At 37.0% G+C, this 26,967-nt stretch overlaps 1 protein-coding gene, 1 non-coding gene and 1 pseudogene across 3 annotated transcripts; 1 reads left to right on the top strand and 2 right to left on the bottom strand.

Moving 5' to 3' along the window:
- Clns1a (chloride nucleotide-sensitive channel 1A) lies at positions 1–26,107 on the bottom strand. Of its 2 annotated transcripts, XM_076846595.2 has the most exons (7): positions 25,908–26,107; positions 15,731–15,867; positions 10,183–10,284; positions 9,415–9,522; positions 8,148–8,321; positions 2,587–2,676; positions 1–680 (listed from the first exon to the last, which is right to left on the bottom strand). In XM_076846595.2, the coding sequence occupies exons 1-6, from the start codon at positions 26,045–26,047 to the stop codon at positions 2,609–2,611; spliced, it is 729 nt and encodes a 242-aa protein (XP_076702710.1). In that variant the 5' UTR covers positions 26,048–26,107; the 3' UTR covers positions 1–680; positions 2,587–2,608. The 2 variants fall into 2 exon arrangements, with proteins under 2 accessions (XP_076702710.1, XP_076702711.1); XM_076846596.2 differs by lacking the exon at positions 8,148–8,321.
- Trnav-cac (transfer RNA valine (anticodon CAC)) lies at positions 2,959–3,032 on the bottom strand. Its single transcript has one exon. It is a non-coding gene; the product is annotated as a tRNA-Val (tRNA).
- On the top strand, positions 18,366–18,827 carry LOC143391274 (RING finger protein 11 pseudogene; annotated as a pseudogene).
- Positions 26,108–26,967: the final 860 nt, after the last annotated feature.

Genomic DNA, 26,967 nt, shown 5'->3' with positions numbered 1-26,967 from the left:
TGATATAAAAAATGTAGATTTATTTGTTATGTTATTACAAAGACAAAACAATTATCATTAGAAGTACTTGGAGGACTTTCATTTCAGTTCACTGTTCTGTTACAGAAAACTAACCTAAGAGGGTGGAAATTAAATGATATAACCTAAGAGGCCGTACAGGATAGACTGGTAAAAGAGGGCAGAAGGTAGCTAGAAACACTCTTGTCAGTGGCAGGATCTGTCGCTAGGATATTTCCCAAGAGGCTACTACAGAGGCCTGAATTAATTAATTTGGCCCCCAAATCAGAAAAAGACTCTTGACTCTGTGGAGAATAACAAAGGCTGATCCCTCTGAGATATTTGCCTTTTCTTCCCACACTCCAAGCTCCTGAGCATGTTTACCACAGGCCTGCTACCATACAGATGATTCTATACAGCAAAGGCAGAAATTATAGGCTTACTCATAGGGTACCTAACACAAAGTTTTGGGGTAAATGATAAACTACAAGTACCCCCTTGGATGAATTAATTCACCTTTGTTAATAAAGATCGTAGTTCCTTCTGCTGGTGACAACTTGCTGTCTCAGTATAGTCTGTTTTGAGAAAGAACTAGTTTAAGAGTTTTGGAGAAGGAAAGACTTTCATCAACCCCACTCCAAAGTGGAAGAGGCACCAGGTTCTCTCCTAGTTATAAGCAGAACCTGAAAAACAAAAGGTTTATAATGTTTATAATACAGCTTTATTTACTGAATGCCTTGTGAAGAGTGCCAAGGGATTTAGATATATTATGTCTCAGTCTTTGTGATCACCCGGCCACGTAGTTACCACCCCACTTTATAGATGAGGACGTTGAGGATTAGATAAGGTATATGCCTTGTCTAAGGCAAACAGCCAGCCAGTCCAGGTAGAATTGTGATTCCACCATTCATTTGCCTTCCCCTTCACCCCTTCTCAGGTATTGAGAGATCCCAGTTCAATTATCTACAAATCATTAATGGTCACATAAACACTCTAATTATACCTTGTTTATTCTTTAAAGGCACATACAATTTTAATTGATTACAAATTTATAGATATTGTTTGGAATTCGGGTCAATTACCCAGATGGAAAGCCTGAATAAACTTTATGAATAAAATATCTCTTTGCCTTTGAGCAAAGAACATGAAATTAACAGAAAACAAATCATCAGCTCATTAGAAAATCTGTGGTTTTTTATGGTTATTTCACCATTTCAAAGAATCCTAAGAATGCTTGCCAGGGATTGCAGTAACATCTCATTTGTATAACCACTAGCGACACATCAAATGAGTTTCTTATAATCATTATTAACAGAGTGGTCAATGTTCTCTGAACAGTCTATTCTTCAGGGAAAATACATGAAAAATCAGAAGACCCCAAATTCTGTTTATCCAGTCTCAATAAAACTGTTATTAAACAACTATCTCTGAACTGAAAAAAACAAAACAAAAAAACAATGTGCTATAAAGAATTTGATGAGACATCAGGAAAGGTGATTGAGGTTGGTACTAAAAGGTACCATGAAGAAGAGTGAAGTTACATCTAGAAGTGAGGGATGAGAGCCAACACAGAGCACCAGCGGTGTGCACACACATGGCTGTGCAGAGGAGACGCTGCTGATTTTAAACTATCTGGCTACCACTGATAGAAGTAAATGTGAAAATAAGAACTAAGTATTTATGGGAAGAGATATAAATCAGAACTCTATGATGTTATTTTCTGATAGTTCTACTGGTAGGATCTGAGAAGAAAGCAGAGATCTAATATCACAATTCATGGTTAGTATGAGAAGCAATGTTAAATCCACGGTGGCAATAATTTGGAAGGTCTGGAATTTTAAAAGGCTGGTCTCTGATATTAAATGGAACAAGGGTACAGGAAATTAAAATTTTAACTTCAGAAAAGCCAGAGCTAAAATTTATACCAGAAGAAAACAAAATTATTATAAATCTTGCCATGTTACTAACATATGCTTCATTAAAAGGACCTGGAAGATAATTTGAGAAGACAATGCTATTATAGGGAGGAAAGGACAAAAATTTAACAATGTGAAAATTTTGCAGTTTATAATGTTAACTAAGGTTATCAGTCCTATCTTTGAACAGTATGAACTAGCTACATGGTCTTAAATTATTACTAACATACACTTTAATTACTTGAGCTGGAAAAGGACAATATATTTCTCATAGTAACAAAATAACAAATAGGGACAAACTTCAGGCAAAGCTCATGAAAGTGTCACAGGAGAGAAAATTGAGAGAGTTCTTTCATCAGCCGTGAAAAGCAGGTAAGAAATTACTTAGGAAATTATGGCTTTTTGGATAACTCTACATAGACTTGTTATGGTTTGGTAAATCAGCTTTTAATACTAAGATACAAGTGGCAAGTATGTAATAGATGTTAAACTGAACATCACCACGTTTGTAGACCCTGATTTCTTAGGAAAAAATACGTGTAACTTTCAGTAATTTCAGAATTGGGAAACATTTTTCTGAACTTTATAGAGCTTTCTTCAATAATGAATATAAAAACTTATTATTTCAGATGCTTTTCATGTTCAGTGACAAGGAAGAGAATAAACTACTCACTTTTAAGCAGCATAAATCATTTTCAGTGATCAACATCTGCATCCTCAAACTGTCCAGCAACTGTTGGTGTGGTATCTACCTCCATGCCATCTGAAAAAAACAAACAAAACAAAAAATCTTGCTGAGCCATACTCTACTGAGTACTTCAAATAGGTAGATTCAATGTATAATTTCAACCAGAAGGAAGCTAGTGCCCTCTGTTGGTAAGAGTTGCCCCTCCTCCCCTTTAACTAAAGTATCTAGAAACAGAGAAAGGAAAACAACACCTATTGATTTAGGCCAAGTTAAAATTAGTTTACACATTTAACATTTACTTTGTAAATACTCAAACTCAACAAAGAGCTGGAGGTAGGAACTTTTAAAAATTATTTTTTGTGGTGCTGGGGATTGAACCCAGGGCCTTGTGCATGTGAGGCAAGCACTCTACCAACTGAGCTACATCCCCAGCCCCAGGAACTTTCTTTTTTGCAGTACTGGGGACTGAACCCAGGGCCTTATGCAAGCTAGGTAAATGTTCTACCTCTGAGCTACAGCCCCAGCCCTAGGTAGGAACTTTCATTTTTTTTTTTTTTTAAAGAAAGAGTGAGAGAGAGTGAGAAAGAGGGAGAGAGAGAGAGAATTTTTTTTTAATATTTATTTTTTAATATTTAATATTTAATATCGAACCCGGGCCACACGCACACCAGGCGGGCGCGCTACCGCCTGAGCCACATCCCCAGCCCAGAACTTTCATTTTTTAAAAAATTTTTTTAATATGTATTTTTTAGTTTTCAGCGGACACAACATCTTTGTTTGTATGTGGTGCTGAGGATCGAACCCGGGCCGCACGCATGCCAGGCGAGCATGCTACCGCTTGAGCCACATCCCCAGCCCCCCAGGTAGGAACTTTCAAATGCAGTAAATATCAACTATTCACTATTCACAGATTTGTGCTATTTACTGTTACCCCCCCGCCCCCTTTCTAAGGTATGTGGTCCTACTTTCACAAAACCTATAACATAAGGAGAAAAGACAAATCAGAATAATCGGCTTGCTTACTACCCTGTGGCAGTAAAAGTGGGAAATGACAGGGAAAAAAAGTCCTGTGGATAGATTATCTACAACTACTCTATTTACTTCCCAGCTTCCATTCACTCCTTCACTTTCAGCCCATCACAGACTTCTTCCAAAAGCCCCTTGGTATCTTATCACATTGGATATGCAAATGTCCTATCTCTCCACTTTTCTAGTCTTGCTAAAGGGGTACCACTTGTCTGCCCAAACCAGAAACTCCTACCATTTCTCTAATTTGTATTGTTTCTACCCCTAAATCTCTTAAATATGTCAAGTCTCTTGATATTCACTACCTCCACTGAATTTAGGCCACCATCTCTAATTTAATATATAATTTACTAAAAAGGCTTCTTGTCTTTCCTCAAGTATATTTCCTCTCCCTCCAATTTTCCATATTGCGTTACAGTCACCATCTGAAACACTATAATCAAATTGTTCAATGGCTTCTCACTGACCTAAAGGTAATGTTCAAAAAAACAATTTTTGCCAGGCTTGGTGGCACATGCCTGTAACCTCAGTGACGCAGGAGGCTGACATAGGAGGATCACAAGTTCGAGATCAGCCTCAGCAATTTAGCCAGATCCTATTTCAAAGTAAAAAGGGTTGGGGATGTAATGTAGCTCAGAGGTACAGCCTCCCACCAGGGTTCAATCCCCAGTACCAAAACAAAAACAAATATCAATCAATCCATACCTGGGGATTTGAACCCAGGGCCTCAACCCCACTAGATAAGCTCTACCACTGAGTTGTATCACTCACTGCTTTCCTTAAAAATTTGAGGCAGGGGCTGGGGTTGTGTGCTGCTTGCCTAGCATATGTGAGGCCCTAGCACCACATAAAAATAAATAAATAAAATAAATATTGTGTCCAACTAACTAAACAATAAATATTAAAAAAAAAAATTGAGGCAGGATCTTACTAAGTTGCCCAGGTTGTCCTTGAGCTTGCAATTCTCCTGCCTCAGCCTCCTGAGCAGCTAGGATTACAGGTCTGCACCACACCTGGCATGAATGACCTCTTGAACCTTTCCATTCAACAAAGCCCTTGACCTGCCTCTTCCTTCAACCTGTGTGCAATCTCCCTTCACCTGGGTCACTTCTCTTCATTTTTAGATCACAGCTTAGATATCACTTACTCCACGAGGCTTAACTATACCAATTGGTGAGGGGTCTACCTTGTACGAACTCACAGCTTCCCAAGCATCTCCTGTATCTCATGGCTGTATCTCTACATATTGTTAACTTACTCTCTGTTCACTAAAAAGTCAATGACATGAAGATATAACCTCATCTTTCTCAAGCACTACTGTATTCACTGTACCAGGTTTGGTGAATAAATGCCTTTTACAAAACTGAGTACCTAAAACACTGAAATACCATTAGCAGACTACAAGTGTTTAAGTGATAACAAGAATGATGTGAGTACTCAGAACTTTAGCAGAAGATGGGCAATGGTGTAAAATTAAGAACTTTTACAGATAGGCAATTCCAGTGTGTTAATAAAGCATATATGGATTAAAGTCCTCAAATTTTACTTTAATCCAGTTTTTTGTGATCTTAAAATAATTTGCTACATAAAATATTAATCAAGGAATTTTACAATTAAAAAAACAAAAACTTTTAGTAATAAAAGTCTTTTTTCAATGTCTACACCATCTAAGTCATTTCACCCTTTTAAAGTCTACATTAAAGGTTCACCAGCTGGGGCTTAATATGGTGAACCAGGTGGAATGTGACACACTTTTAGGATGACTTGAGAGGATCACTTGAGCCCGGAGATGAGACCGGCCTGGAAAACATAGTAAGACCACCATCTCAAACAAAAAACAAAAATTTAAAAAGCAGAGAACAAAAGGAATAATAGTGCAACCCAAACCCCAAACTTTTCCAAACTAAACTATCCCATAAGTCAGGCATGATGGTACACACATGCAATCCTAATTATTCTTACAGTCTCAGGTACTTGAGAGGCTGAGGTGAGAGGGTCACTTGAGCCCATGAAATTGAGATTGGGTGACAGAGTAACCTTGTCTCAAAAATAAATTTAAAAAAATTCCAGAACTTCAAGAACCCCAGGTTAAAATGCTATGTGCATGGAGATACTGATCACTGCATTATGAGAGAAACTTAAGCATACCAATAAGTGAAAAACTAAGGTAAGCCTCTTTAGAAATATTCTGTAGTCATTACTAAATACAAGAAAGATGCAAAAAGTGTTTATAAACCAGTGTGTTATTTCTGTGTGATGGTTAATTTTATGTGTCAATTTGGTCAGGCTGTTTTGCCCAGAGTTTGTCAAATATTATTCTAGGTATTACTGTGGAGGTATTTTTAAATTCTTTAAAAATCAAACCCAGTGCCTTACACACTAGGTCACAAACCCAGTCCTCCTTTTAAATTTTTTTATGAACTTATTATTAATAACTTTTAAAATTGTATTTATTAATTTTTTGGTACTGGGAATTGAACTCAGAGGCACTCAACCACTGAGCCATATCTCCAGCTGAATTGCTTAGCACCTCCCTCTTGATGAGGCTGGCTTTGAACACACAATCTTCCTGCCTCAGCCTCCAGAGCCACTGGGATTGCAGGCGTGTAACACCACGCCTGGCTTTATTAGACCTTTTAAAATTAAATTTTAATGGGTACATTATAATTACATATAATGGTGGGATTCATTGGATATTTTCATATACACACACAGCACAATTTAGCCCGTTTCATTCCCCATAGCTCCCTTTTTCCTCCTTTCCTCCCACTCCCAATCTCCTTCCATTATTTTACTGGTGTCTCTTCTATTTTCATGAGGACTCCTTTTTCCTTAGTTTTCACATGGGAGAGAAAACATATGACTCTTGCTTTTCTCAGTCTGGCTTGTTTCACTTAGCATGATGTTCTCCAGTTGCATCAATTTTCCTGCAAACAACATAACTGTGTTCTTTATGGCTTAAACTTTTTGGAGTATATGTACCAATTTTCTTTATCCATTCATCTGTTGACAGACATGTAGGCTAAGTCCCTAACTTGGCTACTGTGAATTGAACTGCTATAAATGCGGATATGCAAGTATCACTAAGGTGATGCTGACTTCAGTTCTTTTGGATAAATACCAAGGAGAAGTATAGCTGGGTCACATGATGATCCCATTCCTGTCTTTGGTGTGGAGGTACTTTTTAGATGAGATTTACATTGAAATCAGTGAACTTTGAGTGAACCAATTTCCCTCCATAATATGGTAGGCTTCATTCAGCTCACTGAAGGCCAAATAGAAAACTGATTGATCTTACCCTAAGCAGAAGAAATTCTGTCAGCAGATCACCTTTGGACTCAAAATACAAGATCAATCAATTCTTCCCTGGGTGTTCAGTCTGCCAGCCTACCTTGCTGATTTTGGACACGCCAGCTTTCACTATTTACACATTTATCTATCTATATTTGTGTGTGTGTGTAAAAATAAGTGTGTATGCATATACACATACAGGAGGACATCCCTCCACTTTATGCCTGTGAAGAAGGATTACCCCATCAAATAGTAATGTTATTCGGTAACACAGCAGATATAATAGCAGCTTGATGTAAAATGTAGGGATGTTTCCCTGGTATGTGTGTGTGATACATACACATTAGTTAGTGGAAAAAGGGGAAAACCTAGATACAGACATGGACAGAGGATGTGAAGCCACAGGGAAAACAGAGCCATGTATAGGCCAAGAAAAGGGACTGGAATAGATCCTTCTCTCAGTCCTCAGACAACCAACCCTGGGCTTCTAGCCTCCAGAATTATGAGTCAATACATTTTTACTTATTTATTTATTTATTTATTTATTTATCTATCTATCTATTTATTTATTTATTTATTTTTTAGAGAGAGAGAGAGAGAGAGAGAGAGAGAATTTTAATATTTATTATTATTATTATTTTTAAGTTATTGGCGGACACAACATCTTTGTTTGTATGTGGTGCTGAGGATCGAACCTGGGCCGCACACATGCCAGGCGAGTACGCTACCGCTTGAGCCACATCCCCAGCCCTATTTTTATTTTTAATACCACTCAATCTATGGTACTTTACTATGATACTTCAATCAAACTAATACAAATTTGCAACAAAAAATAGTAAATATATCAGTCAGAATATACTTATTTTTCTTTTCTTTCTTTTTCCATTTATTCATTGTTTGTGAGCATTTTTTAAATATTTGGGGCTGGGGATGTGTCTCAGTGGTACAGTGCTTCATTAGCATTAAAGCTCCAGGTTTAATTCCCAGCACTGGGGGTGGGGGTGGGGGGGAGAAACAAACAGAATTTCTATTTTTGTAATTGAGGGGTATGAAATCACTAAAAAAGCAAACAAATCCTGTAAGAATTCCCATTCTAGGTAATTGTGCATTTGTTTCCTACTGTAGTTAATTTTGAGATTTGTCTTAGTTTCCAAAATAACCTGTTTCTCCATAACTTCCTTTACTGCTCAGGTAGCCATCTGTTCACACTGAAGAGAAAGGACACTCACCTTCATAATCTCTTACTGAATCTTCCGTTCGGACCCCAGCCATGTTATACTGGCTGCTCACAGACTGAGAAAGCATTCCTTCTAATCTCTCCAGTGTAGCTTGCCCTTCTGCTGTTAAATGGGATAATCCTTCTTCATAGGTATAAAATGTAGGAATATCCCCCTGCCCTTGTTCTAAACAAACAGAAAACTTTTAAGCCATTATACAACAATTAGAAAAAACAAGATGAATAATTAATACATTTGCTAAAGATGAGGTAGAGTAAAAAAACATTTCTGGAGAAACACCTCCAACATTCACTGATGTGGACACTGTTGAAGACAAATATAAACAGAATGCCCCTACCCTCCAACATGAGAAAGGATTCCTAGAGGTAATAAACCAGTAAGTAGCAATTCCCAGAGAAAGACATGTCTGGACAATACAAGGAAAAAAGAGGGTCAAGGAATCCTATGTTATCACAGGTGGAATTTTACAGGTGAGAGTAAATCAGTTTGATATTAATTTGTACTGAAGGTTTTATTCTGATTAAAATACATGCTTTTCAGAAATTTTGGAAAATACCAAAAGGATAAAAAATAAAAATCACTCAAAAATCTCAGGAAGATGAGACATTTTTAGATAATGTGAAGGAAAATTTCAGAAATGAGTGTAAGGCCAAGAATCTAGGATATATGAAGGAAAAGTGCTGTGGACACCCAGATTAGTGTTTTGAAGATCAGTGGGGGGAAAAAAAAAAACAAAGAGAATTCACATGCCTCAAACTATGAGACTCTACTCGGTTAGTGAATATAATTCTAGTCTGGGAATGCAACAGAAAATATTTTTAGATAAATGAAGAATAGTCTGGGAAGGAAAAACTGACCTTGACAGTAAGCTGTTAGAAGAAATACATTAAATAAGACAGAGATGACTCAGCTTCTCAAGGGATGGAGACAGGTCTGTTCTCTTGGGGCAGCTACTTCAGTTTAAGACCCTTTACTGACTATCCATCACTTTTCTTTCCTTCTATTTATCTCTATTTATTCATGTTCTCCCACCAATAACATTTTTACCCTCCAACTTGGAAAGCTCCCATATTCTCCCAGTTCAATTGTTGATAGGGCTTAGGCATTAAGTGTGCCACTGTATGGGTTAGTTTTATTTATAACTGTTTTATACTGGCTGCTTCTTGGATACATAAAGGACTATAATCCCCTACCCTGAATACAAATAAGCGCTCAAAATGAAACAGTAAAACAAATCCTGAAACTACATTTCACTAACCATGTGCTTCCACATCATATTCTTCTCCATCATAATCATCTGAGTCTTCATCCTCAGGATCTGGATGCAAAGCTTGGCATTCACACATTGCAGTGAACATCACCTCCACTAAACAAAGACATTAATTTATAATTCATATTTTTGGAATAAAATAATATTTTATAATAAAATAACCATCAGTGCAAATAAATTTAACAGGTAGATGAGGTTTACTAGGATAACAGTATTTACAATTTTGAAATTCCAAGTAGGGCTGATCCTGGGGGTGGAGGTTGCGGGGAGAAACAAACAGAATTTCTATTTTTGTAATTGAGGGGTATGAAATCACTAAATTTGTCTGCCTGAGGTTGCAGACAAATCACAAACTAGGAATTCATTTCAAGATATTACTGAGATCTCTTAACGGGTGGTTGGATTTTCTGCAAAAAGTGATCGGAGTCCTTGGTCAGATTGATGAGGATAAATCCTCTCAGTTGATGGGGCACTTTCCAATGATCTCTCACTCTGGAAATGCTGTGACTATTCTATTATCCAACAGATGAGATTTACAGTAGCATAAATCAGTAAAACTAAACAGAGTCCTCTACTCACAAAATACACCAGGTAACATAGTGTATACCACACTCACAACCCTGATATTAATAGTACCTCATCCTCAATGATATTATAGATGCTAAAATAAAGAAAAAACAGAATGGAGGTAATGGTGCGTCAATGGGGGAATGCTTGGTACATAAAGAGAAAAGATAAATGCTATAAAACACTCACATGCTGATTTATCACTAGGCACAAATCTAAATTCAGTAATAGGTTCAACATCATCATCACTGTCTTCCTCCTCTTCATCAGCAAGAGATTCTTTTGATTCTTCTAGAAAGATAATAAAAATAACTTTTTAATGATATTACTCATTTGACTTTTTGAAAAAAAAAAAGCTAGAAGAATTTCCTAAGAGATACTTTTTGATACATCTGAAAAACTACAATTCAACTTTTTCTTACAGTTATTTTAGAGCTAAAAAAATTCTAGGGGTGTAGCTCAGTGCTACAGCACTTGCCTATCATGTTCAAGGCCATGTGATAAATCCCTAGCACTGGTGGTGGTGAGACTCTGGATAGTCTCTGGTTAGTCACATTGTGCTTCACTGATTCCTAAGGATTTCAGGGTTCCCACAGAGCCATAGTGATTCCACTATCATTTGTTTTATTACTTTTCACGTTAAAGCAAAGGGTTCAGAAGCAGTGTGTATCCACTGATGTGATTGACAACTAATAATTCACAGATGAGAAAACTAAAGTCCAAGGAAGTTAACTGACCCAACAGATAAATTAAACAGTCTGAAGACAACAACAACAAAAAACCTCCCCAAAACTGTTCAAAGAGAACTGACTTAGCTTAGTGGCAGAGCACTTGTTCAGCATTTGGGAGGCCCTGAGTTTCATGGGGTGGGGGGTGGGGGTATAGAGACAAATGTTGAAAGAAAGGAGTATGTGCTGGTGCAAGTGGAAATTGCTACAACCACGTTACACATTTAAGCATGTACTAATGAAAATATAAAAAATAAACTGAATATTCAAGAAAAGGAAACAGATGCATTGTAACCTAATCATATTTTATAGACAACTGTTAAAAAAATGAACAAATGGGATATATATACTTTGACATGAATACATTTTAAAAATAAAACTGAATGAAAAAGCTAGCTGCAGAATGTATAACATCAATTACATTAAAATGTTAAAACACCACACAAAACCCTTATATTGCTTATGGGCATATACATTTCAGTAAAAGTTAAAAGCATAGATAGGAAGAACACATAAGGGGGCTGGGGATGTGGCTCAAGTGGTAGCGCGCTCGCCTGGCATGCATGCAGCCCGGGTTCGATCCTCAGTACCACATACAAAGAAAGATGTTGTGTCTGCCAAAAACTAAAAAATAAATATTAAAAAATTCTCTCTCTCTCTTTCAAGGAAAAAAGAAAATTCCATATGGAAAATCCTTATTTAAAAAAAAAAAAAAAGGAAGAACACATAAACCTCATGATACTGTTTGACTCTCAATTTAGAGAGTAGGGGATCAAATGGGAAGTCAGACAAAACAGGGTTTGAAAGTACTGACAAAATAATTTTTAAAAGTCTAGTAATTATGAAAACGTTAAAATTTATGATGGATATTGAATAACAGAAAAATGTTTATTATTCTCTGTACTTTTCAATGTTTGAATTTTTTCATAATAAAAAAATATAGGTCACCAAAATATTTAAGTAAGCTCCCAAAACATTAAAACACATTCCAAATTAGTAATCTTAAAAATATAAGTTTTGCTATAACAAAGTTACCATTTTAAGAAAATGTTAATTTTCCATGTGGATGAAGATGAGGTAGAAAGGTACTCCTCCTCCCCTCCTTTTTTTTTTTTTTTTTATAGAGCTGGGCATCAAACCTACGGCCTCATGCATGCCAGGCAAGCACTCTTAACACCGAACGATATCCCCAGACCCCCAAGTATAATCTTAATGTAGCAATTCTATTTGCAGGGATCAATTATAGGGGCACTATCCACTAAACCCTTTATGTCATGTAAGTTTATTATAGATTAGTGAAAAACATACAAATAAGCAATAAGAAAAAAAAACCCAAATGGCCAGTATTAGTAGTTTGAAGTGAGATTTTCTGTTTCTAATGTTATTATATTGTTAAATATAATATACATGTCTCCTAGCTGGGCAATGGCACATGCCTATAATCCTAGCCATTGTAGGGTTCTGAGGCAGTAGGATTCTGAGTTCCATGCCAGTCCTACACAACTAAAAAAAGACTCTTGAAATAAAAAATAAAAGTGGATGGGGGTGTAACTCCATGGTAGGGCACCCCTTGGTTCAATTCCCACTATTGGGAGGGGACAGACACCCACCCACACCCCTACCTTCTGTAAACAAGTAGAACAATTTAAAAATACTGGAGAACTCTAAATAATTCTAAATAGTAGAATAAGTTACTTAGTACTACCAAACTTTTTCAATACACTTTAAAAAATAAAATTGTGTCACACTGTAATTACTATTCTATAATTGAATATTACTTTTTAAAATAATAAAAGTAATAAATGCTTGTATAAAAATAAATGGAAGAGTCTAAATGTATTAAAAGAAAAAGTTCCTACCCCTATAGTTCATCTCCCCAGATATAACCAATATTATTAATTCTTTTATATCCTCATGATTCTTTTAACACTACAGTTTGAATCTACCTTAAGGCAAAAAATAAAACTGTATAGCATTTTTACAATCCAAAAAGATTACAACCATCACCAACACTTACCATCTCATGCTAGGTCACTGCAGTAGCATCCAAACTATGTCTCTCTAAACCTTTATAAATTTTCAACAATGGGAATGAATTTTAAAAATAGATTATTTAAAGGATACTCTAATCTTAACAATGAGCTGATGGTCATTTTAAAGGAGATCTTGTGTCGAAGGAGAAACTACTTTCTAGAAAGCTGGAAAAGTCTTCACATATTTTTCTAAGAAAGGATCAATCATAATCTCATCAATTTCAAGCAAATAATCACATAGAACACAAGTTTCACAAGTTTTTGGTGTTTTTTTTTTTTTTTTTTTTTTGGTACCAGGGATTGAACCCAGGGCAATATAACCACAGAGCCACATCCCCAGCCCCTTTAAAGAATTTATTTAGAGACAGGGCCTCACAGAGTTGCTTAGGGCCTTGAAAAGTTGCTGAGGCTGGCTTTGAACTCATGATCCTCCCGCCTCAGGCTCCCAAAGAGCAGAGTTTAAAATATCTACCTAAAACCTACTGAATTGTCCCATTTCTTGAAGTTCGGAACTTCAAAGATTTGCTTTGTGTAAGCAAAGGTGGGTATTAGGGATCAAACTCAAGGCCCTGTGCATGCTAGGCAAGCTCTCTACCATTGAGCCACATCACAGCATATTTTATCTTTGTATTTTGAGGCAGGGTTTCACTAAGTTGCTCAGGCTGGCCTGGAACTTGAGATTCTCCTGCCTCAGCCTCCTGAATAGCTGGGATGCTCCACCACAACCAGCTAAGCATTTGCATTTTTAACAAGATCCCAGATATATCTAATATGTAGCCAGGTTTCAGAATTGAAGACTAGTAAAATCCTCTTAATTTTTTGGATGAAACAGATGTTCAGAGAAACGACTTGCCTAGCAAGTTAACCACCCAGAGTTTCCCTACTATTCTTATCTCTTTAGCCAGTATTTGCCTGAACCTTAATTCTCTAGCCTTTTTACTGACAAGTACCCAGTGCCAATGCCTAACACTATTTAGGGATATTTTACAGTGGTATTTGTTTTGTTTTTGGTGCTGGAGATTGAACCTAGGGTCTCATGTATGCTAAGCACACATTCTGTCACTAAGTTACACTCGGCACTAACACATCAGCATCTGGAATTGACTGACAAGAATATCTCTAAGGCTTTGCATTTCTATGCGTGACTAAACACAACACATGATTCTCTTAACACTACAGTTTGAATCTTGAATGTCATTAAAAGGCCCACACGGTAAAGGTTTGGTTACCAGCCTATGAAGCTATTAGAAGTTGGTGGAACCTTTAGGATAAGGGGACTGGAAGAAAGAAATTAGGTTATGCCCTCAGTGGAGATACTGGGACCCCAGTCCCCACATTCTTTTTTTGCTTTTTGGCTGCCATGAGGTGAATAGGCCTACTCCTACCATGATGTATTGTGCCACTATAGGCCCAAAGCAATAGGGCCAAGTGAACCAAAACAAACCTTTCCCTTATTAAGTTGGTTACCTCAGGTATCTTGTTACAGTAACAAAAAGCTAAAAGTTGCATTTACCTAGTGAGTGAACTTCCGAACCTAACATCTCACTAAGAAATTATCCTACACCTCAAGTTCAACAGCCTTTTACTTTTCCTTATCCTCTTTTTAAAACTTCATTAGAGTTTTTTAAATCTCTCTTTGAAGCTTTCCTAATGGCAAGAATTTAAAATCTTATAACAAATATATTTTCAGAGCACTGAATTAGTCTTTAGTACTTAATGAGACAGGGCTTGCCAAAGCCCTAAAAATTAATAATGAGTGTCACAACTGAATATAAATGGTCATATTATATCTGGAAGCATATGAAAACCCTAAAGGAGCAATACTTAAGGAGGCAAACTCTTTGGGATTTTCTGTTATATATTCTATTAAAGAAAAATAACCTTTTATCTTAGAAGAAAACCACTTCACTATACATTTTTGTTTTTGATACTGGAGATTTAGCCCAGAGGCTCTTTACAGCTGAGCTACACCTGAAGCCTTTTTATTTTTTATTTTGAGACAAAGTCTCAGAAGTTGCTTAAGTCCTTGCTAAGTTGCTGAGGCTGATTTCCAACTTGTAGTCCTCCCACCTCAGCCCCCAGAGTCGATGGGATTACATGCTACCATGCCTTATTTCACTATACTTTCAATCTTTTTAATTATGTCTATCATCCAATCTTGGAAATTTTGTAAACCAGACTTCTCAACCTTGGCACTACTGACATTTGGACTGGATAATTCCTGTTGTGAGGGGCTGCCTTGTGCACAGTAGGATATTTAGCAGGATCCTTGGCATCTAAGGATTCCCGCCCCTCGATAATCAAAAATGTCATTTCCAAATGTGGCGAAATGGAGGGCTGAGGTGAGAGGCATGAAAATCTTCCCTATCCACCTGCTGAGAACTATTGTAACAAAACAAAAACATTTTTATTCTAAATTCTTAGAAACACAAAATATATAATACAAGCCTTTAAAGGGTGCCTTCACAAAGACAAAGATAATAAAGAATTAAACTCAAGAGAAAAAAGTAGAAATATATATCCAAAATAACAAAAACTTCTAAGTGCAAATAAATAATAAGTAAAATAAAAAATAAAAGGCAGGTACACAAAATAAATGTTCATTATCATTAGAAATTCATGTCTAAATTACATTGATTTTTATCAAAGATTGCTTTCTGGCTGGGGATATAGCTCAGTTGGTAGAGTGCTTGCTTCACATGCACAAGGCCCTGGATTCACTCCCTAGCACCAAGGGGGAAAAAAAAAGGTTGCTTTCAAGATGGGCATGGTAGCATGTGCCTATAGTCCCAACTACTTGAGAGCCTGAGGCAAGAAGGATGGCTTGAGGCAAGAAGGATGGCTTGAGCCCAGAGCCTAAGAGTTAGGGACAAATCTAGGCAACATAATGAGATTCCATCTCAATCAAATAAAGACTGCTTTTGAAATACACTTTACCACCAAAGGAAGCATTAGATTAAATTACACCATACATACCTCCAAATTTGGCATTCACCATAACATACAAATGCTCTCGAGGATAAGCATTTAGGTCCCTGGACACCGCATGTAAACTAATGGTGGGGTATTCCAGTGAGAATCCTAATCCAGAACCATCTAACCAAGACAGGCGGCTGAAAAACATGTTTTAAATAGATTATTTTTAGAAACTGAATCCTAACAATATTCCAAAGCTTATAAAGGTTCAGCCTAGATACTTTCATGCATGGGAATAAATCCAAATTAAGTTTTTAGAAACATTCCTAAAATAAGAAAATTTAGCAGCAGGAACTGAATTGTCTTTAAGACCAAATCTTTTATGCCTTATTTTCTACCAGCTATAAATTAAAATAGATTTGAAATGCAATTTTTAAAAAGTGATTTATTCTTATTTGGATTGTCTTAGGGAACCCTATTTCCTTTTGCCAATCTTCCTTATCTAGTTAAGTCCCCAGCAATTCCATGAGCTCTCCTTTCAATTACCACAGGCTATAATAATCTCCTCTGTTCCTAAGCCCCACTTATGCTCAGTAACAAACAATTGGGGCTTTACTCTGTAGAAATGAATCTTATATATAACCTGCTACTTGACAGCAGAACCTGACTTGTTACATTCCTGTAACATTCTTTGAAAACATTAGCATAGTGCTTAGCATGTAAGCATGCAATGAGTATTTGGAAATCACCAATTTCCCCATTAATTTTACACTAAATGATACACATTTAAAATGGCTATAATCACAATCACAAGAGATACACTCTAAGAAGATTTTCACTTTATTCCCAGCTCGGGGAAAAAGCTATAAAAAAATCTAGGTCTAGTTTTCCCTCAAAAGTGGTCACATGCAAATATTTTATTGATATGACAAAAGACACATATCACCAAAATCAGTACATTGAATTTTGAATAGGTATTGCCTAATTTTTTGGTAATAACTACCCATATGGAATATATCACTTAGCAGAAATTAGCAAAAAGATCCCAAAGAAAGCACAAAAATTGTTTCTGTAATACAAGTTCATGTGGTATGGTAGATATCTAGGGCTGGTAGGAAATAGAGAATGACTGCTAAGGAACCTTGCTGGAATATCTTTGAAATATTCTAAAATTGATTGGGGTGATAACTGCAAAGTCAGTAAACTATGTGAATTACCTCAATAAAGAGAATTTTAAAAAGAACTTAAGGGGTTGGAGGTATAGCTCCAGTAGTAGAGAAGACGCTTAGCATGTATGAGGCTCTGGGTTTATCTTTACCACTAAATAATAAACAAATACATAAGTAAAGAAGTTAATTCAACAATATTCCTATATCACTCTATTTTCTTTCTTTTTAAAAAATATTTATTTTTTAGGTGTAGATGGATACAACATAATGCCTTTATTTTTATGTGGTGCTGAGGATCGAACCCAGGTGCCGCCCGTGCTAGGCGAGCGCTCTACTGCTGAGCCACAATCCCAGCCCTTCTATTTTCTTTTTTAAAAAATATTTATTTTTTAGCTATAGTTGGACAATACCTTTATTTCACTTATTTATTTTTATGTGGTGGTGAGGATCGAACCCAGGATCTCACATGTGTGAAACGAGCACTCTACCACTGAGCCATAACCTCAGCGCCAAATTTTTCTATACACTTTTAATAAGCTGAGGTATCTAATATCTACCCAATCAAAAACAAAAGTATAATAGGAGAATCCAGGACTCCCTTGGGCAGGAACAAGGACAGTGTGGCAGTCTAAACTGTTCATATTCAGTGTGAAGAGGAGGTTGAATTCTACACTCAAGTCCTTCTAGAACAACATAATAAGTATATAACACATGATCCTCAGTTATCAAAAGCATTATTAAAAGCAAAGGCAGGTCTAAGCATGGAGAAGCACCTCTATAATCCCAGCTACTTGGGAGACTAAGGCAGAAGGACTGCAAATTTGAGGTCAACCTGGACAATTTAGTGAGATCCTGTCCCAAAACAAAAAAAATTAAAAATGGCTGGGGCTGTAGTTCAGTGATAGAACACATATTTAGCATGGTATGCTATAGCATACCTAGCATGTGCAAGATCTTCACCCCCACAAAGAAAAAAACAAAGGCAGTATAGTATATTAAAGATTATGGTAATTAACTGTTTAATTCCATAAATATACTGAAGGCAATATAACTGTATCTTTTTTTTCTTCTTCTTGGTACTAGGGATTGAACCCTGAAGTGCTTTAGCACTGAGCTACATTTCCAGCCCTTTTTATTTTGTATCTTGAGACAGTTTCATTAAGTTGCTTAGGGCCTCACTAACTTGCTGAGGCTGGCCTTGAACTTGTGATCCTCCTGCCTCAGCCTCCCAACTAATGGTAGCTTTTTAAAAAATTGAAAGCCATTGCTGAGTGCAGTGGCACATGCCTATAATCCCAATGGCTCAGGAGGTTGAGGCAGGAGAATCATACGTTCACACCAACCTCAGCAACTTAGCAAGACCCAAAGCAACTAGGAAGACCCTGTCTCTAAATAAAATACAAAAAATGGCTAGGGATATGGTTCAGTGGTTGAGTGCCCCTGGGTTCAATCCCTGGTACAAAAAAAAGAAAGCCAGGAGAAGACCGCCCGAACGGCGCAAAGATCACACACCCCAGCCCTGGAAGATGGGGAACTGTCTCAAATCCCCCACCTCGGATGACATCTCCCTACTTCACGAGTCTCGGTCCGACCAGGCTAGCTTTTGTAAGGGGACGGAGCTGGATCAGGAGTCGCCACCGCCACATCAGGAACAAGTTCCAGTTCCAGTTTATCATCAAACACCTAGCCAGACTTGGCTAGCAACTCAGCTGACAGAAGACGAACAAATTAGGATAGCTCAAAGAATAGGCCTTACACAGCATCTGCCTGAAGGAGTTTATGACCCTGGAAGAGATGGATCAGAAAAAAAAGATCCAGGAGTATGTGATCTGTATGATGGACTTTGTTTATGGGGATCCAATTCGATTTCTTCTGTGCATGCACATCACCTGGACTGTATAGATGACTGGTTGTTGAGATCCTTCACGTGCCCCTCCTGCATGGAGCCAGTTGATGCAGCACTGCTCTCATCCTATGAGACTAATTGAGCCAGGGTCTCTCTGACTTCAAGTGAACCATCATTTTTGGTGGTTTTGATCTTTCGTCACTGAGTGCAAAGAGCCAAGGATCAGGAATTAAGATCATGCACAAAAAGTTTTCTAAAAATTCCTGGATGGCTGCAGATGTTGAGGAAAGTATATGATATTTTAGAAACTTAGGGGGGGGGGAAGTAGGATGGTATTTTTATGTAAAGCCTTGACCCAGTGTTTAAGAATATAATTGTATTTAGACCTTGTTATTGCTCCAGTACACAGGAATTATGTAAAGTGTTAAAGCAACTGTATATGTTTACATTGTGTGTGTTGAAGATTAGGAAAAAAGATAGTGGTTATTTTTCCTAAATGAAATAACTTTCTTCTCTCCACCAATTTTTTTTCTGAAGTTAATGGCATTTGGGTCAAGGTTTTATTCGAACCCAGGCCGCTCGCATGCCAGGCGAGCGCGCTACCACTTTAGCCATATCCCCAGCCCTGGGTCAAGGTTTTATTAAAAGCTACATTTTATAACACTGGCACACACACACACAAAAATAGTTTTAAGCTTGTTTGAACAGTTCTTTTTTTCCATTGGAAATGGAATTCATTGCCTTAGGTCTTTTTAAATAGTATATTATCATTGGGGCTGACTCTATGCTTGAAAACCAGTTTATTTATAACCTGTTGTAAGTGCTATATTCTGTTTGCAGTTAGGAAATGCAGAATTTTAAGTGATCTCCTAGCTTGTAAGCAAACTGAGATACACTATCCCTTTTCTATATAAAAATGAGTTAATGTGTCAATAAATCAACTCAGCAAGGTGGGTTTAATATTACCCTTTCCTATGTGTTTTATCTAATTCTTTTGTTAATATGGTGATAAATGAAAGTCAAGGTAAATTTTAAATATTAAGATTTCCGATTTATTGAGCTTGAATTATGCCACCATGCTTATGTAAAAATGAAGGTGGCACCATGGTAAAACTTAATGAGAAGTAGTTTCTCAGTTGTAATAATCTTGATTTCTTTCTTTTTTTTTATAAAGAGAGAGAGAGAAAAAGGGGGAGAGAGAGAGAGAGAATTTTTTTAATATTTATTTTTTAGTTTTTTTCGCGGACACAACATCGTTGTTTGTATGTGGTGCTGAGGATCGAACCCCAGCCGCACTCATGCCAGGCGAGCGTGCTACCGCTTGAGTGACATCCCCAGCCCTGATTTCTCTTTCTTGTGATCTCTCCTTCCCTGTTGTCTTGAACCATAGCAAAAGGATTCTGTATCTCTTGTTACTGCAGTGATGAGGTTACTGAAGTTATATAAACACATCTCAGTCTCTGTTTCTTTGAGAGGTATCTGTTAAGTCCTGCTAGGTGATTGACAAGACTAAGTAGGGAGAATAAAGGTAAATGTGATTCATGTTTTGCACATAAATGCAGAATTTTATAATCATATGACTTCATAGTTGTGATCTTAAAAAGGAATTTTTCCTTTAATTTTTCTTGCAGTTAATGTAATACTCTAAATCTCTAAGCTTCTGAAGTGTTAGAGGTAGAGATGGTCTAGTAAAGATGTAGTAGTATATCCATTTAGCATGTGTTTATTTTTCCTTATGTACTCAAGGTGATTTATCTGTTTAGCTCAGTGATATTACAGCTAACAACATTCATTAGCAAAAGGAAAAGCAGTCTACACCTAACAGAGGAATCAGAAATGTTTCTTATTTTTGTTGAGTTGAATGTTTGACTCTAACACTTTTCTACTTACAAAACATAAGTTCCTTAAAGATTCTACATAATTGTATTATAGAAGAATTTAGTATATATAAGTACTTAATTTGACATCCAACTGTAGTAGCCATATGTTGATTTCCTTAAGAGCACCATGATGGAAACACTCAAATGAATTTGAGAAAAATTGGAAGAAATCAGATTATCGGGTTCTGTTAAATTGTTAATGTATTTTGCTTAAATTTTTGTTTGTTAATTTATATCCATTCGATTATATAAAGCAAATTTGGAGGAAACAGCTGAAGTTATGCAATATTTTCAGTGATAATTACTTTTGGTTCTTGTGTTTTTTACTTAAAACATGATGTCTATGTTATCCAGTATTATAGTCAGACCTTCTTTTCTAGATTGTCAGAATTGCTAAATGAGCTTTTTAAAAAAAATCAGTTTTATGTTGATTTTAGTCTTTCTTTATTATAAGGCTTCTTTCACAGAAGTTTGGTAATATTGTAGGCACCGGTATTGAACAGAATGATTTTGGGGGCACTTTATATCCCTTGACTTTGTTCTCCACATACCATGTTAAAATCCATCAATTTTGGCTTTTACTGAGTTGTTAAATAAAGTTATAATACAGCTGTGAAGGACAAAAAAAAAAAAAAAAAAAAAAAAGAAAGAAAAGGAAAATCTGGGTGGCTTAAAACTGTAGAGAGCATGAAGTGATAAAAACTCGAGAAATTGGGGCTGGGGTTGTAGCTCAGGTACAGCGCTTGCCCGGCACATGTGAGGCCCTGGGTTGGATCCTCAGCACCACTTAAAAATTAAAAAAAAAATAAATAAATAAAGGCCTTGTGTCCAAATACACCTAAAAAAATAAATATTAAAAAGAAAAGAACTCTAGAAATTATTTTCCAGAATGACTCATCCCCAACAGTTCAAAGAAACAGGTTTTATCATGTAATTAGATTGTGCGATGTATGCGCCTTTTCTGTTTGTTTCTTTCTTCTTAATGTAGAGATAGAAGAGTGTTCATGGACCAGAGAATCGCTCTACTAAAACCATCTTATCTTAAAACAAACTGCCCTTTTCTTACCTCAAAAGTCTTCTGGTATGATCATAATTTAGAAAGGAACATTCTATACCTAAATGTCCAAAATAATTTCAAACATTCAAAGTCACAAAACATTTTATGTTTGAAATCTAAACATAGAATCAGTGCCTATCAAATTACAGACTTCAATTTAAAAACCATAATAAGTGCTGTGTAGTTGCTCACTGCTGACAAGACTACTGCCTTAGCACAGCATTTCCAATGGAACTCTCACAGTAATATATAGAAATGGATTCAGCACCCTAGGACAGGGACAAATTGCACTTAAAAGTTATATTTACCTGATCATTAAGTTCAGATTTTTTAGTTTCTTTTCATGTATTTTAGAAGAAAAGTCCTCCCAAACCAAAATACACAATTGACTACACCCAGTTCTAAAAAAACGAGTCAAAACAAAACAAAACAAAACAAAAAACCCGAATTAGCCAGTAAACATGTAGAGATAATTTTTTCTTTTTTTTTTTTTAGTGCTTAGAAGGGAACTTAGGGCCTCGCCCATGCTAGGCAAGGAATCAACTACTTAGCTAGATCCCTAGTACTTTTTTTAAGCTGTAAAACAGGGTTCTCAATAAGCTGACCATGCTAGCCTCAAACTAGCAATCCTGCTTCAGTCTCCTAAGTAGCTGAAATGTTTTTGCTAAACTCATGCTTTTGCACAAGCATGGTCAGTGTCCTTTATTCCTGGCATGGGATAAAAAAAAAAAAACAGGACAGGGGATTAAGAGAGGTCTTGAACTTGGGTTGGCATAATTATTTGGTTTAAAATTAATTCTGAATGAGATGCAAAAACAAAAAGGAATTTTTTTCTAAATTTCAGTTATTTATGTTACCTAATTATCTATGTTACCTGTTTTAAGTGGCCTATTTTGAATTATCCATGCCTCTCTACCTTTGTTATTTGGATAAAAAGTCGACTTCTTATAAAACTGAACTCTGAAAATAAGGCTGCAAAATTTACTTCTTTGAATACATACTTTAGAAGCTATTTACTAAAAGTCAAATGTGACACTATTCCTCTTTGACTGAAATCCTAAAGTAGTTTCCACAAAGCCTAAGGGTTATAATAATAAACCATGCTCATGAATATGGCTCTCTCCTGCTCCAGGTTTATTGAAGAACTGCTGGACTGGGTATACATGTATATGCTGTGTGTGTCTATGTGAAATACACACATACATATCCTGGCACACAGAATAATGGCTTTCAACCTTGCATCTAGCTATCTTGTTTATTCTAATTAGAACATTTCCCCATTCACCTGGCTGTTAATTATCATTTGTCTCATTCTTCAGGAAGACTTTCCAGTATGTTAAAAACTTGGAATGCTAGGTGGGAAAGAACAAAAAAGGGGGATAAACAAGGAGGTGGGGCTAACAGTGAGTGAAGAGATATATACAGATATCCAAGTGTTGGTTTAATTATAATTATTTATGGATAAACAAAATGTGTATATATACACAATGGAGTTTTATTCAACCACAAAGAAGATGAAATTATGTAATTTGCAGGTAAATGGATGGAATTTTGAAAACATTAGGTTAAGGTTAAGTGAAATAAGCCAAACTCAAAGTCAAGGGTTATGTGTTTTCTCTCATATATGGAAGCTAGAGAGGACAAAGAAAGGTGGTGGTGGTGAAGATCATGAAAATTGAAGGGAGATCAGTAAAGGAAAGAGACCAGGGGAGGGAGGAGGAAAGGGAAGGGGAAAATAATGGGTAATACTGACCAAATTATATTGCTATGTTGTATGAATGCATAAATATATATCAACAAATCCCACAATTATGTACAGCTACAACACACAACTAAAAATATGAAAAAAGAAATCTCAAAAATTATATTTTATACATACATAACTTGTACATTATATATACAATTTTTACACACATATTACAAAAAAATGTTTTCTTAAAGAAATGAGAAATTTGTTAGTGAAAAGTTGATTATAAATCAAAACTTAAAAAAAAAAAAACAGATAAAATCTTAAAAGGATTTAATACTTCCTGAGTGTGACAACTGGGTTGTGCTTGTCCTTGTTCTTTAGAAGTATGTGTTAATGTATTTACAGATGAGGTGAAAAACATGCCTGTAATTCTCCAACAGCTCAGGAAAAAAAAGATATATGGCAAAATGTTAACAAGTAATGAAACTTTTTTTAAAATATTTTTTTTTTTAGCTGTAGATGAACACAGTATCTTTATGTATTTATTTTTATGTGGTACTGAGGATGAACCCAGTGCCTCATATATGCAAGGCAAAGGCTCTACCACTGAGCCCCAGCCTCAGTAATGAATCTTTATAAGAAGTGTTAATAGGGGCTGGGGATGTGGCTCAAGCGGTAGAGAGCTCGCCTGACATGTGTGCGGCAAGGGTTTGATCCTCAGCACCACATACAAAGATGTTGTGCCCGCCGATAATTAAAAAATAAATATTAAAATTCTCTCTCTCTACCTCTCTCTCTCTTAAAAAAAAAAAAAGAAGTGTTAATAACATTTGCAGCTTTTCTTTAAGTCTGAAACTTTTCAAAATACAAAATCAAGTACCAGATATTCCCAAAAAAGAAATTCTAGAAAGAAGAACCAATGTATGGAGATGCAATGAAGAAAAAAAACTGTATAAGGGTTAGAAACATATCTGTGCTCTAGCTTTTACTATTTAAAAGAAACTATTGCCCCCAAGATTAAAGATCTTCTTGTCAATACCCAACAGACGCTTTTTTGATTTTATCTGACTGCCTTTATTCTTCTTCCATGACTCCCTCTTCATGTAGTTGTATCCACAAGGTTCTATCTATAGTGTTCTCTTCTTTTTTTAAAAAAAATTTTTTTAATTGTAGATGGACACAATACCTTTATTATTTACTTATTTACTTTTATGTGATGCTGAGGATTGAACCCAGTGCCTCACACATTGGAGACAAGCGTTCTGCCGCTGAGCCACAACCCCAACTCCTATAGTGTTCTCTTCTTGAGTTATTCAACTCCCATGAGTATATATTAATATTTACTGTAACGACTTCCAAATCTTTAATACCACTCCCCTAGGAGAGACACACTTATGTGTTTATTCCATACATGTCCAGACCAAACTCATGACCTGCCCTTCATCCCAAATTTGCTTTTGTTTCTAGCTATACTTCCTCAGTGACTAGCTAAAAACCTAAACTTTGCCCAGCATCTAAATTTCCCTCTGAATCAAGGTTCTTTACAATTTTTATGCCCGGACTCTAGTAGGCAGAATTTTGGCTTCCAAGACATTCATTTCCTGGTGTCATGACTGTAAATATGTTTTAAATGGCAGAAAGGACTTTGGGAATGCAATTAAATTTACTAATCAATTGACAATAATATAGGGAGATTATCCTGTTATCTGGGAGGCCCAAAATAATCACATGAGCTTTTAAAAGCCGAGAATTTGGGGCTGCGCTTGTGGCTCAGCGGTCGAGTACTTTTCTCACACGCGCAAGACCCTGGGTTCGATTCTCGGCACCACATTAAAAAAAAAAATGAGTGTAATAAAGGTATTGTGTCCAAAGATAACTAAAAAATAAATATAAAAAAAAGCAGAGAATTCTCTGGCTATAGAAGGAAGCAAAAGGGGAAATCAGAGTCTGCGAAGGACGATTCATGTGTCACTCACTGTCAGTTTGGAAGAAGGGGGTTACACGTCAAGTCAACATGGACTTCAAAAGCAATACTTAAGACACGTCTGTCTGTGAAATTCCAAGGTGCTACAGGTGTCCAAATAAAATAAATTCCTTCCAGAACCCCAAAACCTAAGTCAGGTGCCTCTGGATCTAATCCCAGCGTGCGTGGGGTTGAGGATGTTCCTCTTCCCATCCACATCGAGAAAAGAAAATCTATACTCCTTAACCAAACTTTCAAAATCCCCTACAATTTGCTCTGAGCTTACATATCCTATGCAGGGAAACATCCTCCTCACAAGTTCTTTCACAAAGACAAGCACACCGAAAGTCTAACTCAGAATTCGAAAACTCAAAACCTTAACCGTGATCATGAACTAATGACAACGCACGCTCCAGGTCTCCAGTAGACAGGTGGGTAGAAAAGCACAAACCGTGGGAAATTCTATCTGGAGAATGGAGAAAGAAAGGCTCCAGGGAGGGCACCGTGAAATAATAGAGTCTTCCTGAGGTCGCACAGCACGCGCTCTGCTCCCGGCAGCCCCGAGGTCGCAAATCGCCTCGCTCCTCTGCACTGCCTGCGCCAGAGGCCATCGCTGGTGAAAAGGGACCTACCTCTCCGCGATGTAAAGAGTGCCAATACCGAGGCCCTTTCCGTTCAGCACAGCCTCTGTATCTGGCTGCTGTTGCCGAAGCCCCTCATCCTGTCCCGGCGGCGGGAAACTCTTTAGGAAGCTCATTGTACCTGGGAGCATCGAAACAGGTTCTCAGAAAGCTAAGACACAGCAATACCCGCTCGCTGCAACACGCCCCGGAAGCGGTGGCAAGCAACCCGGAAGAACAACTTAGCCTGCACCGGAATTTGAGCGCCCTCGACCATAGAGATGAGACGCTCTAGGCAAAGCGCTCGCAGTTCTTTGACGCCCGGATTTGTCACGTGACACTACTCCCCCTCTCTCCCTTTGTAAGGTCCTAGACTTGGAATAATTGAACTTTCTGTAGCACATCCTACTTCAAGGTCGTCACAGCAGCCCTGTGAAACGAAGTACAAGGAATATTATTATGCCTTTTTCTACAAAAGCGGAAACGGGCCTGAGACCTGAAGTCACCTCCTGAGGATGCACAGGAGATAGAGACCACAATCATCTAGAGGTCAGAAATCTAGCTGGGTTCTTCTCATCTGCTCCCGCCTCCCCGAACCTGTTCACATGTCAGTTTTACACAGCCACGCAACAGACATCAGTCTAGGTCCTGACATCGCCCTAGCGCAGGAGCTACCTATTTCCACCTGTCAGGCGGGCACCAGCACAAAGAGGTAATTAACGCGGGGCTTAGAGCTAGGCAGTAAGGAGATGGGGCGCTGAAGGGGAAAGAATCCCTCAGATCTGGAACTCTTGATTTGCTTTTTCTTTAGATCCTAACAGAAAAGTAAAGAGAGCAGCGAAAAATAGTTGTAATAGTGGCTGAAGTAACGGAGTGTTGTATGCCACACACTGCTAGACACGTTACTTGCATTATTCTTAATTCTGTATGACAAATATATGAAGAAATTTTCTATTATCGACCCAGTTTTACAGATGAGACATAAGGGATTAAATTCAAGAGCAAAAGTGTGTCATGAGGGACCTGGTCCTGTAGGTTCCACTTTTCTTGCTTATCAAATTAGGATGATGAT

This window comes from Callospermophilus lateralis, chromosome 2 (assembly GCF_048772815.1).
Source record: "Callospermophilus lateralis isolate mCalLat2 chromosome 2, mCalLat2.hap1, whole genome shotgun sequence".
NCBI classification, from domain to species: Eukaryota; Metazoa; Chordata; class Mammalia; order Rodentia; family Sciuridae; genus Callospermophilus; species Callospermophilus lateralis.
The sequence above is the reverse complement of the archived record's forward strand: the minus strand, read 5'-3'. Positions and strand labels throughout refer to the sequence as shown.

Bases quoted from the DNA above. Each gene is read 5' to 3' on its own strand.
- Clns1a (XM_076846595.2), bottom strand. From the start codon at position 26,047: ATGCTCCCAGGTACAATGAGCTTCCTAAAGAGTTTCCCGCCGCCGGGA. The intron at 10,285-15,730 runs GTATGTATGGTG...TTATCTTTCTAG, and splicing joins GGTGAATGCCAAATTTGGAG to AAGAATCAAAAGAATCTCTT. The intron at 8,322-9,414 runs GTTAGTGAAATG...CTGTTTGTTTAG, and splicing joins ATATGATGTGGAAGCACATG to AACAAGGGCAGGGGGATATT.